Source organism: Malus domestica, chromosome 11 (assembly GCF_042453785.1).
Source record: "Malus domestica chromosome 11, GDT2T_hap1".
Lineage (NCBI taxonomy): Eukaryota > Viridiplantae > Streptophyta > Magnoliopsida > Rosales > Rosaceae > Malus > Malus domestica.
The window spans coordinates 8,874,371-8,893,658 of record NC_091671.1 but is presented as its reverse complement, the minus strand read 5'-3'; the positions used below and the strand labels follow the sequence as shown (position 1 = coordinate 8,893,658).

The window sequence follows — 19,288 nt, the reverse complement described above, 5'->3', positions numbered from 1 at the left end:
CTTTAATTGTTAATTGCATGCTATATGATATTGCTCAAATGAACATGTTTTTTCAAAATAAATCCTTCAGGTTGAACATTCCTTCAGATTGGTTAAACAATTATTCCTCTTGCTGATCGATTTCCCACATCATCCTTGATAAAGAAGAAGACATTGTAGGATGGATGGTGAAGAAGAAGCAGAAACTATGAATAATGAGATAGAGATGTTGAGAAAATTGGTGTGAGATTTGTGAGGATGGATGGTGGATTATATGGACGATTCAGAAAGGATCGGATTGTAAATAAGCCCACGTGGCATGCCGTCATTAGTTAAAAATCTGATCAAAATCTGTCTCCAAAGATTCTGAAAAGATAATGACACGTGGCATGATCGTATTGGATAAAAATCTTATCGAAATCTATCTCCAATAATTATCTTTTTGGATAATGACACGTGGCGCAATTTTGAACGAGTTAAAATCTGATCGAAATCTATCGTCAAAGATTCTCAAAAGATAACGACATGTGGCACAATGACATTGGATAAAAATCTTATCGAAATCCATCGCTAAATAATTGTTTTTTTTTATGAAATGACACGTGGCGCAACGAGAACGATTTAAAAAATCTTATCCGAAATTACAAATACTTTTATTTTGTATTATTTAAACAAACAAAAAAAACTAATATTTTATTGTCTATTGCCGGGGGGAGGGCTCCAAGGGTGGAGATGCAAATAGCAATTACTGTTCATTAATGACAATTACTATTCATTAAAAGCAGTTTCTATTCATTAAAAGCAGTTACGGTTCAATAGGTGGATTCAATAGTGGATTGTCAGGGGAGGGCTCCATGGGTGGAGTTGCTCTTAGCATCAGCGTCCAAATTGCAATTTATGTTTTTAAAAGAGGGAGCCCACTGAGCTCCCATTGACGAAGTCCATGATTAATACCACATGCTTTGGATGAAAATTAATCATTTAATCCTAGGAGTTCCACAACCTTCCCATCCATCCAAGAACTCGAGTAACGATTCTATAATGAACATATTTTTCCAGATTCACCTTCACAACAATACCACCAAAGAGTCAACATTAAGTATACAAAAACAGACGATAAAAAATAATAACTTTAACGAAAAATAGAAAATACAAACAATGTTTCAACACTTATGTTTGTTGTTGTTGGTCACAAAATTTTGAAAGTGGGATTCTCATAGGTCTTCTCAAACAATCCCGAATATCTGAAAATGATTTAAAAAGAGAGATTAGAAATAGAACTTGATATACATACATTCCAACGATCTGCAAATGAAATGGAAAAAAAAACCGAGATAAAAAAAAATACCCAAATAAATACCTACCAGATTAGGTTTAGGCCACAGCATGATGAAAAGCAGGTGGGGAGGCAACATGAAATCAGATCTCTACAGTCAACTTACATCCATCATTTTGACGTCGAGCATCCATCTTCTTCCATGGAGGTGCGTCGGCTTAGCTCGAAAGGGAGAGAGAACGAGATGCAAGCAAAAATGGTTGCCAGTACCATTAGATCATTAGATGTAGCCTTACTCGTGAGGACGAGAGGGAGAGAGCACTCTGAGAGAGGAGGGGAACTGGGAATTATGGTTGGTTTCCAAAGATACACATTATCAATTGTTCTTGTTTTATACATAGAGAAACTACAGTACACGTATTTCAAGACTACCAGAGTCTTTCAACAACAACAACAACAACAACAAAGCCTTTTCCCACTAAGTGGGGTCGGCTATATGAATCCTAGAACGCCATTGCGCTCGGTTTTGTGTCATGTCCTCCGTTAGATCCAAGTACTCTAAGCCTTTTCTTAGAGTCTCTTCCAAAGTTTTCCTAGGTCTTCCTTTACCCCTTCGGCCATGAACCTCTGTCCCGTAGTCACATCTTCGAACCGGAGCGTCAGTCGGCCTTCTTTGCACATGTCCAAATCACCGGAACCGATTTTCTCTCATCTTTCCTTCAATTTCGGCTACTCCTACTTTACCTCGGATATCCTCATTCTCAATCTTATCATTTCTCGTGTGCCCACACATCTTACGAAGCATCCTCATCTCCGCTACACCCATTTTGTGTACGTGTTGATGTTTCACCGCCCAACATTCTGTGCCATACAACATTGCTAGCCTTATTGCCGTCCTATAAAATTTTCCCTTGAGCTTCAGTTGCCTACGACGGTCACACAACACGCCGGATGCACTCTTACACTTCATCCATCCAGCTCGTATTCTATGGTTGAGATCTCCATCTAATTCTCCGTTCTCTTGCAAGATAGATCCTAGGTAGCGAAAACGGTCGCTTTTGTGATCTTCGCTAGATTGCTCCGGTCATTAGTGTGGATAAGTATATAAATGGATAGAGATAGGAAAGCAAACACAAGATGTACGTGGTTCACCCAGATTGGCTACGTCCACGGAATAGAAGAGTTCTCATTAATTGTGAAGGGTTTACACAAGTACATAGGTTCAAGCTCTCCTTTAGTGAGTACCAGTGAATGATTTAGTACAAATAACATTAGAGTACAAATGACATTATGAAATATTGTGGGAGAATGATCTCGTAATCACAAAACTTCTAAGTATCGGAGTGTGGTATCATCTTGACTTGCCTTATCTGTCTCATAGGTAGATGTGGCAGCTTCTCTGGAAGTACTCTTCCTCCATCCAGGGGTGGTATCTTTAACTGGTGGAGATGCACAAGGTAATGTATCAATTTCACTTGAAGCTTACTTGTAGTTTCAGGCTTGGTCCAGCGCGATACAAACCATGTAGTAGGAGTCCCCCAAGTCGCCGAGCTAGGGGATCTGCTGAAAGAGGTGACAGACAAGGTAAGCAATCAGAGCTCCGGCTGATTGTTCACCTTCTCCCCATCTTGCAGCAGCATGAAGGATAAAGAGAAGAAAAATGAGAAGAGATGATATGGGATACTTTTGCTCTTGAAGAAGTAACTTTCCACAGGCTTATTCTTGAACTGAGCTGGAGGGTTTTCTGGTTTCCTCCAGAGAATAAGGCCGACTGAAGAATTTGAGGGTCAAAACAAGTCCATCAAATCTAGAGTACATTCGACCCTGCTGATATGGGATACTTTTGCTTTTGACAGAGTAATGGATGTATCGGCACGTGTGCTGTTACGCTTGTCTCCACATGCTTCCTTGTATCCTTCTCACTTGCCCTATCTGTTCCTCAAGCAGATGCGGTATCTTCCCTGGAAACATAAGATGTTGAAGATGAGTACTCGAGAGCAATGCCAGGTAAGTAATCAGGTAAGGGGTTCCAGGCAGTCAGTTCCTGGCTGGGAGCTTGATTTCAAGTGCTGACTGATTGCTCTCTTTTTCCTTGTCTTGCAGGTAAAAACAAGGCCAAAGGAAAAGACAGGGAAAAAGCATGATATGGGATACTCTTGCTTTTAACCCTTATGATATGAGATATTCTTGCTCTAGTATAGCTTGTTTGCAGAGGTATTATCGGGGGAAAGAAAGCTGAATATTTCGAAAGGTTTCGTTGGGAGTGCCCTCTCAGATATGAGGAAGGGTTGAGCATTTTTGCAGGTCTGCCTGTCCGTTGGGGATGGAGGTCGACATATATAGGAGTCTCCCTAACAACAAGTAGTAATGCTATTCCTTTACCCTGCTTGGTCATAGCACGGTAGTGGGAGCTGCCAGCTTCACATGTTTTAACTCTGTCAGAGCACTTTGAAAAAGTGGTATGTGGTATCTGGCTCTCGAGATTCGGAGAACGATGCTTCTTCGATTTTTGAGAAAGCAATCATGCTGGGGGTCTGGCTCTCGAGATTCGGGGAGCAGTGTCTCTTCGATTTTTGAGAAAGTAATCATGTTGGGAGTCTGGCTCTCGAGATTCGGAGGGCGGTGCCTCTTCGATTTTGGAGTAAGCAATCTTGTTGGGAGTGTTTTCTCGGATGTGAGTAAAGGTTGGGCATGTTTGCTAGTCTACCTTGCCACGAAGCACGGAGGTTGACACACAGGGACTTTCCAATTATCCAGCAGTGGTACTGTTCATTTACCCTTGTGGGTAATAATATGGTAGCTAGACCTTCAAAATTTATGTGTAAACTTTGTTAGTGCTGTTTCTTTGCTATTCTTTTACCTTTCTTGGTCAGAGCGATGTAGTGGGAGCTGCAAGCTTCACGTGCTCAACTTTGGCAGAGACTTTGGCAAAGTTATATGTGGTACCCATGAGCTATTGTTGCGTGTGGGAAGTGGGTGATTGAACAGTAAGATTCATGTGCTTTCTACTTCACCAGAAGTCTTCGACAAAATGCCCATAATTTCCGCAAAGCTGAGTGTGCGTGTGACAGGTGCTGACAAGGCTAGAAAAGTAGGTGCCTATTCGATTTCTGAGATCGGCCCTCGTGGTCTCTGAGCAGCCCAGCTTTTGAGAAAGCGAGCGCCTCTTCGATTGATTCGGAGAACGATGCCTCTTCGATTTTTGAGAAAGCAATCATGCTGGGGGTCTGGCTCTCGAGATTCGGGGAGCAGTGTCTTTTTGATTTTTGAGAAAGTAATCATGTTGGGAGTCTGGCTCTCGAGATTCGGAGGGCGGTGCCTCTTCGATTTTGGAGCAAGCAATCTTGGTGGGAGTGTTTTCTCGAATGTGAGCAAAGGTTGGGCATGTTTGCTAGTCTACCTTGCCACGAAGCACAGAGGTTGACACACAGGGACTTTCCAATTATCCAGCAATGGTACTGTTCCTTTACCATCTCTTCGATTTTTGAGAAAGTAGTCATGTTGGAAGTCTGGCTCTCGAGATTCGGAGGACGGTGCCTCTTCGATTTTGGAGCAAGCAATCTTATTGGGAGTGTTTTCTCGAATGTGAGTAAAGGTTGGGCATGTTTGCTAGTCTACCTTGCCACGAGGCACAGAGGTTGACACACAGGGACTTTCCAATTATCCAGCAGTGGTACTGTTCCTTTACCCTTGTGGGTAATAATATGGTAGCTAGACCTTCAAAATTTATGGGTCTAAACTTTGTTAGTGCTGTTTCTTTGCTATTCTTTTACCCTTCTTGGTTAGAGCGATGTAGTGGGAGCTGCAAGCTTCACGTGCTCAACTTTGGCAGAGAACTTTGGCAAAGTTATCTGTGGTACCCATGAGCTATTGTTGCGTGTGGGAAGTGGGTGATTGGACAGTAACATTCATGTGTTTTCTACTTCCCCAGAAATCTTCGACAGAATACCCATAATTTCCGCAAAGCTGAGTGTGCGTGTGACAGGTGCTGACAAGGCTGGAAAAGTAGGTGCCTCTTCGATTTCTGAGATCGGCCCTCGTGGTCTCTGAGGAGCCCAGCTTTTGAGAAAGCGAGCGCCTCTTCGATTTCTGAGATCGGCTTTCTTGGTCTTTGAGCAGCCCAACTTTTGGGAAAGTAAACACCTCTTCGATTTATGAGATCAACCCTCGTGGTCTCTAAGCAGCCCAGCTTTTGAGAAAGCAAACGCCTCTTCGATTTCTGAGCAGGCGCCTCTTCGATGTCTGAAGCTCCGTCGAGTGCAGCTTTTTATAGGGGCTGGCATTAAGTTCCAAAGCACACTTGAATCTCCACCAGTAAAAGCTTCATTCTTGCACTTCTAAGATCTTGATTTGTCCGACCTCTTCTCTCTTCAACACCTTTGAAAATGTCTGGCCCCTCCGACCGTCGTTTTGACTTGAACCTTGTTGAAGAGGCAGCCCCGCCTTCTCCAGACAACATATGGCGCCCATCCTTCGTTTCCCCTACTGGTCCTCTTACCGTTGGGGATTCCGTGATGAAGAATGATATGACCGCTGCGGTGGTGGCCAGGAACCTTCTCACTCCCAAAGATAACAGACTACTTTCCAAACGGTCTGATGAGTTAGCTGTTAAGGATTCGCTGGCTCTCAGTGTTCAGTGTGCAGGTTCTGTGTCTAATATGGCCCAACGCCTATTTGCTCGAACCCGCCAAGTTGAATCATTGGCGGCTGAAGTGATGAGTCTCAAACAGGATATTAGAGGGCTCAAGCATGAGAATAAACAATTGCACCGGCTCGCACATGATTATGCTACCAACATGAAGAGGAAGCTTGACCAGATGAAGGAATCTGATGGTCAGGTTTTACTTGATCATCAGAGATTTGTGGGTTTGTTCCAAAGGCATTTATTGCCTTCGTCTTCTGGGGCTGTACCGCGTAATGAAGCTCCAAATGATCAACCTCTGATGCCTCCTCCTTCTAGGGTTCTGTCCAGTACTGAGGCTCTGAATGATCCCCCTCCGATGCCTTCTCTTTCTGGGGCTCTACCGACTGCTGAGACTTCTCCTAAGCAACCTTTGTGAAGGCTCCATCTTGTTTGTTTATTTTGACTCACGTATATGTACATATTTGTAGCTTATCGGGGATATCAATAAATAAGCTTTCCTTCATTTCAACGTATTGTGTTAAATACACCAAAGCCTTCTTCGCTAAGTTCTTTGAATTTTCTTTTGTTGAAGCTTTCTGAGTGGAGCATGTAGGTTGGGGTAGTGTTCTCTTAATTTTCCGAGTGAGGAAAACTTCTCGGTTGGAGACTTGGAAAATCCAAGTCACTGAGTGGGATCGGCTATATGAATCTTAGAACGCCATTGTGCTCGGTCCTGTGTCATGTCCTTCGTTAGATCCAAGTACTCTAAGTCTTTTCTTAGAGTCTCTTCCAAAGTTTTCCTAGGTCTTCCTCTACCCCTTCGGCCCTGAACCTCTGTCCCATAGTCGCATCTTCTAATCGGAGCGTCAGTAGGCCTTCTTTGCACATGTCCAAACCACCGTAACCGATTTTCTCTCATCTTTCCTTCAATTTCGGCTACTCCTACTTTACCCCGGATATCCTCATTCCTAATCTTATCCTTTCTCGTGTGCCCACACATCCAACGAAGCATCCTCATCTCCGCTACACCCATTTTGTGTACGTGTTGATACTTCACCGCCCAACATTCTGTGTCATACAACATCGCCGGCCTTATTGCCGTCCTATAAAATTTTCCCTTGAGCTTCAGTGGCATACGGCGGTCACACAACACGCCAGATGCACTCTTCCACTTCATCCATCCAGCTTTTTACCAAAAAATAAAAGAAAGTTTTAAACTTCAACCAAAAAATAAAAATTAGAAATTAAAAAATTAAAAAAAAATCCAAAAAGATAAAGCAAGAGTAGAGACAGAGCGAAGCAAGGAAACTTTTTACCAGGTTTAAGAGTGAATCAAACTCCCATCAAACAACTTACGAACCCAGTAAACAAATCTCTCGTGGACTCAGCCTTTCACATCCCAACAACTTTAAAATACAGAGAGCGACAAAAACACAGAGGACTACATGCATATTGTTGACGACATGCGGATGAGAAGCTGCTGGTCTAGAGGACGACATGCAACCGGTTGAGGTGTTGGGAGAAAAACTGTAGAAGCTTTTAGAAGAGGAATCCGGAAAGTGATATGAAAAGGAGTGGAGGTGAAATATTGTTTTTTACTTTACTTTATTTTGATAATTAAAAAAAAATTAATAAAAATGGTTTAAAAACCTTAAGTTTTAACGACAATGACAAAATAAAGCGTAAAGTGAATAGTACCAGGATTGACTTTTTAGTGTAAAAATGTGGTTTTTCGTTAAAGTGAACAGTACCGGAAGCTTTTCGTTAAAGTTCCCTTACAAAAATGTGAGAAACACACAGCCACATGGTTGGATTTAGAGGGAGCGTTTTACAAGGGAGCTAGCTTCTCTGCCCTCCCACTTCTCATGCACTCTCATCCTCTTCTATTTATGAGGTCATCGTTAAGCCACATTAATATTTTATATTACTGTTGCTTTTGTCTTATTATCTTTTTAAAAAAAAATAATATAAAATGTTAACGTGATTTAATCATGACAGCATAAAATAGAAAAAAATAGGGTAAATTACATAGTAGCCCCTCAGGTTTGAGGTCTATTACAACCTCATACAACAACTTTAAAACATTTTACTTTCATACATCAAGTACCATTTTATTTCAAAACAATACAACCGTTACATTTTCCATCCATTGATCCGTTAAGTGCTGACATGGCTGCCACATTTGTACCACGTGGCTGCCAAATGTGTGCCACGTGGCAAAAAAAATTAATTTTTTTAATTTTTTTTTTTAAAAAGCCTTAATCTTCTAAAAAAAAAATAGAAAATTCATATCCCATCTCCCCACCCCCATACCTGAACCTTGAACCCAAACAAAAAACAAAGAAAAGAAGAACCCCGCGATCACCCAGATGCCAATTATATCCAGACCTCTGATGCCCTGCTCGCAACCTTCATAAGTACCCCCGCTTTCTATTCGCCCCAACGCCAATCCTATATCCATCACTCTCTCTCTTCCTTCTGCTTTCTCACTCCTTTCTCTCCCTCTCTGACTCTCTCCGGCAACCCCCCCCCCCCCCGGGCGAACCTAGATCCCAGATTTGTGCATTTTTTATTTTTTTTTTTGCTTTTCTTTTCTGGGTTGAGATCCCATTAACCCCTTCCCCCACCCCCCGCAAACTCAGATCCCAGATTTGTGCATTTTTTTTGCTCCGCGAACCCAGATCCCAGATTTGTGCTTTTTTTTTTTTTTTTTTTTGCTTTTCTTTTTTGGGTTGAGATCCCATTAACCCCTTCCCCCACCCCCCGCGAACTCAGATCCCAGATTTGTGCATTTACCCAGATCTCAGATTTGTGCATTTTTTTTTTTTGCTCCACGAACCCAGATCCCAGATTTGTGCTTTTTTTTTTTTTTTTGCTTTTCTTTTCTGGGTTGGAGGTAGTGGGTGCGGAGGAGGAGGTGGAGGATAGGTGCACGGTGGGTTTGGGGAAGATGGGAGGGGGAAGAAAGGGGTGGATTGCAAGGAAGGGGGGTCGGGGAAGATGGGTTTTTTTTTCCTTTCTTTTTCCTCTCCTCTCCTTCTTCTTCTGGGTTGCATGTTGGGTGGGTGGGGGTTGCGGGTTCAGCTTTTGTGTTTTTTTTTTGGAAATTTAGAAGATTCAGGTTTAATTTTTTTTTGCCATGTAGCACACATTTGGCAGCCACGTGGTACAAATGTGGCAACCACGTCAGCATTTAACGGATCAATTGATGAAAAATGTAACGGTTGTATTGTTTTGAAATAAAATGATACTTGATGTATGAAAGTGAAATGTTTTAAAGTTGTTGTATGAGATTGTAATAGACCTCAAACCTGAAGAGCTACTATGTAATTTACCTAAAAAAATAAAAGTGTATAAGAAGTGGAAGTACAGAGAAGCCAGCTCCTTTTACGAGGAATTGGTTTCATCAGTAAGGAATCAATAATTATGTCCACAGCATCTTTTGTATTCCAATTTTCTATGCAATATCAAATCGGTTTGACTATTAAAGTTGTCAGGGCAGGCTCCATAATCCATATAGACACCAGTAAAAGTTAATAATCGGTTTGACTAAAAAATGCACCAATGTTTTTTCACGGTGACAACTTTCTTCAAATATGCATGATTTGGGAATAGTGTCGGTGTCTTATAGCTCTTTTTCTAGTGATTCAAACCAAGGTATTAAATATTGATAATATCGGAAATATCGATAGTTCAAAAAAATAGAAATTTCGATGGAAATATCGGGATATTATCGATATCGATAAAAATTGAATAAAAACCACGAAAATTGTAAGAAAAACTTGAAAATTTTTATTGAAACTTTGCAGGATGTTTATTTAGTCAATTATCTATTAGTTTATCATAAAAAATTGGAAGGAAATGCATTGCATGATAGATATAACTGATTTAAGTTGATTATATAACGAGCTGGCAAACATTGTGAGTGTAGAAAATATGTAGTAATTAATGAAAGAAGTTTAAACACGCCATAATCATTTATATATAATGAATTAGTACAATATTTTACACTTTAAACATTGCTTGGTAAGATACACAAGTGACTTAGCAAGGTCTAAAATATCGATGATATCGGAAATATCGGTAATCCAAAAACACGGAAATTTCAATGAAAATATCGGGATATTATGGATATTTTAGACCATGATCCTAACTTCTTCGCAGAATCCTCGATATCCCACCTGAACATTCGATCACAATTATATTGTCAAACCAAGCAACATGACCACCAACACAAGTCATTGTCCCATTGCAGGCTTTTATAAAGTGACCTCTATGGTGCAGTTGTAAATAACTCAGATTTATGTGTACAAGATCAAAGTTTAAGCAATAAGGAAAATGACAAATCAGATAAATATTTCCAACTTAGATACAAAGTAACCATCTGCATAAAAGTGCATGTGTTAAAATGTCTCACATCAACCGTATTAATGAGAAAATAAGAATTTAAATATCATAACCTCACTCCAACTAAAACCGAGATCTTTTGTGATAAAATCTCACACGTGATGGATTGTGCAGGTGGTAATTACCAAGTTGAGAACGGTATCGATGTTGTTGGAGTTGGGCCCTCCACCTGTCTCTTTGATAATTCAACATGTTATCAAAGCCAGAAAACGGGCTCGTACTGTACTGCCACATGATGAGTGAGACCCCTTGACCTCACGCGATGATGGTGGGTCCCATGACCCCTTGTGTAGGGTGAGTCCTCTTGGCTCCACGTGGTTGTCGATGTGTGAATTTCTCACGTGTGACCCACTAATTGGGTCCCACGTGAGGGGGCGTGTTGAAATGTCTCACATCAATCGTATCAATGAAAAAAAAAAAGAGTTTAAATATCCTAACCCCACTCCAACTAAAACTGAGGCATTTTGTGATAAAACCCCGCACCTAACGAATTATGCAGGTGGTAATTACCAAGTTGGGAACAATGTCAATGTTGTTGGAGTTGGGCAATCGGCCTGTCTCTCTGATAATTCAATAGCATGGACATGAAAATTGTCACGCCCCGAACCCAACATACGTCCAGGATCGACGCGTGACGTCATCCAGTATTCGTATATCTAACAGATCCCGCCTCCGAGATATGTACAAGGCATAACTCAAGATCCAACTGCGTAATAATTTTTCGTAAGCTTTATGGCTGCATCTAACCTCCTCGTTAGACTGCCTATGTACTCTAAACAGGGATCAAGCCATTCGTAGTTCATCGATCACTATCCATCTACATTTACCACAATACATTCAAGCCGAAAGATATAGCATTCCTCAATCAATCATTAGAATTTGACAAGTATGGAAGTACTAGATTCAAGGCTACATAACAATCCAATATGACAATCAAGGTTTCCATTCCACCTCTCATATAAGTCACTATGTTTTCAACATGAAACCTTAATCTACCACATGTAACATATCCAAGAACCAACAAAGCACAATATTATTCTCAATGCCACATTGAGCAACGAGACTAATCATAATAATAACAATCATATCCCACATCATTCCGCAATCATTCTACTTAATCACTCCTAAAATCAAAGATGCATGATATCTACAATTACTATGTTATTCAATCAATAAGGTCCCATATCAATTCACAAATTTTAATAAAGGATCTCTTCATATTTCCCCACCTGGATTCCAAGTACTAACCTGATAAGTCTAATTTTTCTACTGTGAACAATTCATATTCACTCGACTCTAAGGTCGAATTACCTTTACGGAAAGGAGCAAGAGTAGGGATTCCAGCCCACTCAACATAATCCAACCAAAATACCAAGCGACCTCTTGTAATCTCTTCAAACCTGACATCTGTACAATCAGTGCCTACACCATGGAAATGGTGTATCGGCATCAAGAATTCAAATAAGCTACAAAGCTTGGGTGAGTGACAATAGTACAAGTATGTGATAATAATGACAAAGCTAACCATTACTCACCGTTTACATCTCTTGAATATAAATTATTCATAAGAAATCAATACCAAACTTTTGTAAACCCCGAAGGAGTCACCTAGACATCCAACGGTTCGTCTGAAATCCATCACAACATCTCACACCCATCTTCTCATACAACACAATGGAAAGTAGGGTTAGAGCGACACAGTTAGGCCGAAGCCTACACCTTTGAAGCCATCTAAATTCTTCAATGAACCCCAAGGTGAGTACGATCTCGGACCATCACTCAACGGAATCGCGAAATAGGAGGGATTCTGGACCATCTCTCAACGGAATCCAAATTAGAATACGATTCCGGATCATCACTCAACGGAATCGCGGAGTAAAAGGGATTCCGGACCATCTCTCAACGGAATCCAAACCGAGATACGATTCCAGAACATCACTCAACGGAATCATAGTGTAGAAGGGATTCCGAACCATCACTCAACGGAATCCACGCAAGGATATGATTCCGGAACATCACTCAACAGAATCCAAACAAGCATAAGATTCCCCCATCAAATGTACCAAGTACAACTACTACATGGTGTAGTAAATTCAACACCTCAACTTATCCACATCTCAACCCCTATGAGTTACAACGTAGTCACCTACACCATCAATTTCTCGAGGTCACCACTAATATGTCACGCAAGCATATAAGTGTTACAACATACTTCTAATAGGAGTCTAGGATCACATTGTTGTAAAAATAATCACACACATCATTCACATAACTAAAAAGATAATTTAACTCACATAAGTCACAACCATCATCTGGTCATATGGAGCACAACACAAGAAATTCCCTTAATTACTGTTTCTACTAAAAACTAATAAAGTACCTGACTCATCTTCTGACTTTCATCTCTATCCCACACTAGGTAGTAATGCTAAGTTCATATAGGTATTCAATTGGCAATCATATCCAAATATTTATCAAACAATATTTAGATCCCAAATTAATACGAACAATAAAGAATAATACTTATAATGGAGTTTCCCTAGAACCTCCTACCTCGTGTCCGACTATCTTTGTCAACACAAGTCCTCCAAACTTTCCAGCACAACATCTGAATCTAAACCAATTTACAAACACATGAACAAATGAAAACAAACACAAGTAAACGCATATTAGCAAGCATGGAAGCGAGTAATTACAAATTATTAACTTGTGTAGCATAGACATTATTTTAGTGCAACTTATACTTCAAATAACAACACTAGTATAAATCAAAAGTAATTTAAAGCAAAACAGGAGAATGATTGAGTACTAAAGAAACAATACTCCTCCACAACAGCTGCATAAAAACTGCTTTGATCAACCAAATTGAAACTCACTTTTGAAAGCTCAATTCTGAACTAAACGGTACGAACTTAAATGTTTTTGGAGACATGTGTTGTGTAATTTATAACCAAATAATGTTGGTAGAAAACAAAGCTCTAAATTGGAAGTATGCCAATTATAAAATGGATCCCAAAACTAGAAATGCAGAACTTGCTATTTGGCAGCTTTGTGACTCAAATTTGATCATAGTTTTGGTCAACCAAAACTCAATGGAATTAAGTGAAATCAGATGGGTTTTGATCATGGACATGTCTATTTTCAAAACACACAATATTAGTTCAAAGGAGCTCACAAGGACATAGAAATCAAGAGCCAAAGTAGGCTAATTGAAACATAGTTTCCCTATGCAAAATGAATAAGTTTTCTGCAATGTAAAACCCATATTAGTTTAATCCAATTTACAATTTCAGGGCAATCCCAAACTATCCAGGAATCATATTCAACTTCTATTTCAATGTGTTAGCTTACCTATAACATGCTTAATTCTTCCTCTTTTAGCCAAAGACTACAAACAATTCAATAAAATTAAAGTATGTACCATTTCTTGTTCTTGTCCTGCCCTCCAAAGTTGTTCATCAATCTCCACTTAGCTACTAAGCTCTTGAATCAATGTTACCACCACAACTCCCCATCAAGAACACCAAAAATTCAAGTTAAACACATAAATCTCAAACTTGTGGGAAAATAAAACTTTAAATTCGAAAGATCCACTTACACATCCTGGAAGTGCATGAAGAGAGGAGTATTATTCCCTCTTGGTTCAAGACCTATCTCCGGCGAGGTTAGCCGGAATCGGCGAAAAGATCACAAAAGTCGTCGAAGCTTGTAGGCTTCAAAATATGGGCACGTTTGGTTCCAGCATATGGGTTTGGTACCAATTTGAAGAGCGCTTCGCTACGAATACATAGGCTTCGACCGTGCATGATTTCATTGCCGTACGAGAAAGTTATGATTCCATGAAGTTTTTGGAGTGAAGGAGAAATAAAAGGGTAGAAGAATTAACACCCCCACCTTTGTTTTTCACGCAGGAAGAAGAAAAAGGAAGTCCTTGGCTTCCAGAAAGTTCCACTTGAATTTACTAAAATGTCCGTAACTATACCGTTATAATCCGGACTCGTAAACGGTTTTCACTTATGCGTTCGTGATCTCGATATCTATTCAACAATATAATTTGTGACCTCGAATAGTCTACGGATTTTGAATAATTAATTTTCCAAAAAATATAAAATCTCAATAACACTAATACGTATAATATAATAGTTAAATTCAGGAACGGAATTTCACAAAAATAGGTTTCAGTACTTTAAATTTTGAGATTCGTGTTCAAGTCACACTTAAAGTCTGACTTGCCTCTACAATCACCAACTTTCAATGGACGCCATTTATATGTATGAAAAAAAAGAAGATAAAAACTCTCAATTTCTCGTCTCGATACATAAAATGTTAAACAAGAGACCTTATCCCAATCCAATCTGCCCTTTGTAAACAAACCAAATCATATTGATTTATGTCATCTTTTATTTGAGATATAGATGGGAATACTTTGTATCCCCGTATGACTCTTTGTAATTCAATATTATTTATATGCTGTCAATGAATGAATATGAGCTACAACTTCTACAATTCAATTTCCTTGTTACAGGTTTTCTACATAAAAGCATTAAACAAAACACATGAAGATATTAATATAAAACAAGTAGTCGACATTCTACACACATATATTATCTATATTATCTATTCTAAAGTTGAGGAAGGATATATTATCTATTCTAAAGTTGAGGAAGGATTTGATTGCAGCTTTAGCTATAGTCAAATCTTTGTCACTCGATTTTGCTTTATTTACACCATTGCAATCAAATCTGAGACTGGGTTGGAGGGTAAATATTAAAAGTTAGGAGGGTAATTTTGTCTCTGAACAGATTTCGATATATTTACGGTTTTGCCAGTCTATTCATGTTTGTTTTGAAATGGGCCCTCGATTTTGTGTTATTTACATTCCTGCCATTGCCAAAAAGCATGGGTTGCAGAGACAGAGAGGGAGATAGGCGGGGGATGGCAGGGAGGGGAAGGGAAAGGGAGGAGTGAGGTTGCCATAAAAGGGGTTAGGGTTTATTTTGGTCTCCTCAAATCAAGGGTTGGTGTCGGGATTGAGGGATGGGTCGAAATTGCCACGAGAAGCCTAAATTAATGGGTAGCTGTCGGTGTTTGAGAGATTGAGAGGGAGAAAATTGAGGGAGGTTGTCACTGACCCGATTGAGTGAGGGATTTTGTGAGGATTACACTGACTTATTGACTAGCAACACAAGACAAGACATGCTTCCGGTAAACCGCCTCCGTCGTTTTCATCCTCTCGCCTCCGTCTACCTCCTCTCCCCTTCGTCGTCTCCCTCATCCTCTCTCTCTTTGGAATCAATCGATCTTCGAAGAGGATAAAAAAGATCTGAAATGGTGTGCTTCTTCTACTGTGATTCTGTGTTTTTAATTTTTTTTGGGTTTGGCTTCTTGTGTTATTCCACTGTCTATTTATTTACGAAAATAATGATTTTTGTACATTTTGTTTTTATTTTACGTTTTGTCATATTTCATTGCAATATCAAATAAAGTTGGTATTTTAAAATCTCACAGTAATTTTTTTTTTTTGTTATATTGTTGGTGGGTATCTTTAATTATGCCTTGGAGGAGGAGGGCAAAGAGAGGACAGACCTGGGTTTGGGGCATAAAAGGGATCTTCAGATTTATGTAAAAGTACTTTGTGCCTTTTTGCTATTGGTGATGAGTGTTCATGAATATTTATGCTTTAATATAGCTGTTACAGGAGCAAATTAAAATCCTAAGAAGATTAGGATTAGGGGTGGGCGCGGTGCGGTTTGGTGCGGTTTTGAGTGAAACCACAACCGAAATCGAAACTTTTTGCTGTGCGGTGCGGTTTTGAAGCCAAAATCGAAATGAAACCAAACCGTTTGGTTCGGTTCGGTTCGGTTTCAAATGGTTTCGGTTTGGTTTTTGAGAAAAAAAATGTACAATTTAAAATATACACATATTTATGCATAAGATAGTCTTATTTTCCTTGTATATTAATTAATGAATATGCACCAAAACTGCACCAAAAACAGCAACAACACCAAAAACTGCACCAAACCTGCAGCAAAACAACACCAAGAACTGTACCAAACCTGCAGCAAAAAACTGCACAAAAAACAACAGCTAAACTGCACAAAAAACAGCAGCTAAACTGCAGCAAAAATTACACCACAACTGCACCAAAACTTCACCAAAAAACTGCACAAAACTGCACAAAAAAACTGCACAAAACTGCACAAAAACGCATCACATAATTCACATCTACTAAAATTCAACTTGATCACCAATCAATCACAATAGTTTACTACAACCCAATTGAAAACAGCCAACTCCCATTGGAACAAAGAACATACAGACAGAAGAAGACTCAAAATGAGAGAAATGAAACAAATAAATAGACCTTCTAAATCTCCTAATTCATTTAAAAAACAAACCATAGAATAATGTTATATGGGTGATATCAAACAAAAGCAAACTACTGTGAACTTTTAACTTCAAAACCAATCATCAATGATAGATACTAATATCTCAACTTTCGAAAAAAAAATTACTTACTTTGCCAAACCCAAACCTGCCTAACATTCGAAAGAAATGCACATTTTAAATTATCAATCATGATTCAGTGGAGTACCTCTAATATCTCAACTTTCGAAAAAAAATTACTAATAGTATAACAGTCTGACATTTGAACAAACCTGCCTAACATTTGAATTAATCTAACAACATTCGAATTAATTACTAATATCCCAAACCTGAGTTTTTCGAAATTGAAGACTGCTTAGATTAATAATTACTCCACTGAGTGTGTCGACTTCAACATGTAGATTAGTAATTTTTTGCCAAACCCAAACCTGCCTAACATTCGAATTAATCTAACAACATATATGAAATTGAAGACAGAGGATGAGAAATTTTTACCTCTGGGTGTGTCGACTCCAAGATTGGAGGCAAGGCAGAGATGAAAGCAAGCCGCAGAAGCAGTCGCTCGCAGGCAGCCGTAGAAGTAGATGCAGAAGCAGTCGCGACTCGCTCGCAGGCAGGCAGGCAGAAGCAGATGCAAGCAGGCAGTCAGGTGACCAGGTCGCAAAGGCAGATGCGGAGATGCAAGGAGGCGGTGCAGAAGCAGTCACTGAAAGTACAAACCCACTCGGTGCAAACCCAGAACCGCAAAACTAAATGTATAATAAGTATAACCTAGTTGAATGAACTAAATAAAAAAAAAAGTGCGGTTTCGGTTTCGGTGCAGTTTTGAAAACCCAAAACCGAAACCAAACCGTTTTGTGTGCCGCGATTCGGTTTTGAAACCGAAACCGTTTCAAAACCGCAAAACCAAACCGTTTGGTGCGGTTTGATTCGATTCGTGTTTCGGTTTCGGTTTTCGGTTCCAAGTGCCCACCCCTATGGAATAATGTTATATTATAAGATAATTTTAAGTGCAACATTGTCACAACAATTTTTGGACAGACTAGTTAATTTTAAAATCAATTTTAGAGCGATCCCGCATAAAGCTTTACTTATAGTTGTACTTTTGGTGTGGGTGGGGGTTTTTTTTTAGGGGTGGGGTGGGGTTTCCCTTATTTTTGGGGCTAGCTACATGCATGCACAGTAGAAAAGCTACCCTATTTAGAGTCGAGATCCTCTCCGGATTTTTGTTTTCGAAGTTCAAGAACTTGGATATCCAGGTAGTTAAAGAGAGGGAGATATGAACTTGTGGTTTGTGTGAGGAAGGCCAGTAGAATGAGCAAATGAGAACCATATGATTTAAAATAAGTGGTCTGAATCTCTGTGTTTGTTGGCTTTGGACACAAAGATCCGAAGAAGGTCTCCCCCTATTTGGTGCAGTTCATTTAACAGGGAGCTTCATTGAATCACAATAATATGCAGGGGTACAAAATGATTGAAAGGAGCCCTCCTAAATTCGCCTTTTGCCCTAATTATATGAGGGTGGTGGTGGTGGTTAGAATTCAATTAAACCCCATACATTTTGGAGGTTTTCATTTAATCTTGCAAACATGCATACTTAAGCAAAATATATCCCACTAAAAATAAGTATCTTTAGTTTTGGTAAGACGATATTATAAGCTATCACTTACTAGAGAAGAATTAAACTTGAATATAAGAACGCGACAGATACAATGCCTTACCAACCGACCTAATCTACATTTAGGGAGTAAATATATAGACGCAAACAAAATCATAAGATTATAATGCTCAGGTTGGCATGCATTATCTCATCAAAAACCTTATTATTTGGTTGGACGTAGGGACCATAATTTTCCCAAGGAATTTTTTTTTGAAATATCGTATGAACTTGTACACATTTTTCAATGTGTCATATAAACTAAAATTTTAAGCAATTTGTCATACTAACTTGCCAAAATCATCAATTTATCATCTCACCTTAACTTCGTTAAATTTTCCATCCAAAATAAATTATGTGCCTCGCACATGACTTGTGTTCAGAGTTATTTATGTCATTTTAAGATCTTTTAACATGTTTTTACTTTTCTTTAGTAAAACCCTTAAAATTTGTGTTAGAGAGTATTCATGCGGATAATTATGTTCGAATAGCGCATTTGCATCTACAACTCCATTTCTGGTACCAAACCTCAATCCGTTTCTCATATTACAAAGTATATAAAATTTCAATGGGTCTGTTTTCTTGAAATTGTTATATAAGTGTCGAACACAATGTATGTGTTCAGCAGTTGGAATAAGGTCATTCACAGCTTTTATCAACCCCTTTTGTTTGTCTGACGTAAAGACCCAAGCAAGCCCATTTTCAATACCCAAATCAGCGATGAGTAGCTCAAGAAACCAAGTCCAAGTTCTTCTATCTTCAATTTCAACAATTGCATATGCTACTGGATACATGCTATTGTTGGGTCTATACTCTATACCAATGGCAGCAAGCAGTTGGCCTGGATGTGGACCTTTAATGTGGCATCCATCCAATCCCACCACTGGCCTACAACCTTTCAAAAACTTTTTTTCAAAGAAAAATTAGTGAAATTTTTTTTAAAACTTTGAATTTTAAT

At 39.2% G+C, this 19,288-nt stretch overlaps 1 protein-coding gene and 1 long non-coding RNA gene across 20 annotated transcripts in view; one reads left to right on the top strand and one right to left on the bottom strand.

The window, feature by feature from the left end:
• Nucleotides 1–17,746, top strand: part of LOC103417570 (uncharacterized) — a 29,745-nt gene extending 11,999 nt beyond the window's left edge. For 8 of the 19 annotated variants that reach the window (XM_070807518.1, XM_070807513.1, XM_070807517.1 and 5 more), the window contains one exon: nucleotides 71–7,602. In XM_070807518.1, coding sequence (XP_070663619.1) covers nucleotides 5,641–6,315 — 675 coding nt within the window. In that variant the 5' untranslated portion in view covers nucleotides 71–5,640 and the 3' untranslated portion in view covers nucleotides 6,316–7,602. Of the gene's footprint in view, nucleotides 1–70; nucleotides 7,603–9,024; nucleotides 9,333–10,400; nucleotides 10,724–17,146 lie in introns of those variants that run through there. The other 11 variants (XM_070807533.1, XM_070807527.1, XM_070807540.1 and 8 more) reach the window with 6 other exon arrangements.
• LOC114823304 (uncharacterized) lies at nucleotides 9,834–14,640 on the bottom strand. Its single transcript, XR_011572802.1, has 2 exons — nucleotides 12,840–14,640; nucleotides 9,834–10,060 (listed from the first exon to the last, which is right to left on the bottom strand). It is a non-coding gene; the product is annotated as an uncharacterized lncRNA (long non-coding RNA).
• Nucleotides 17,747–19,288: the final 1,542 nt, after the last annotated feature.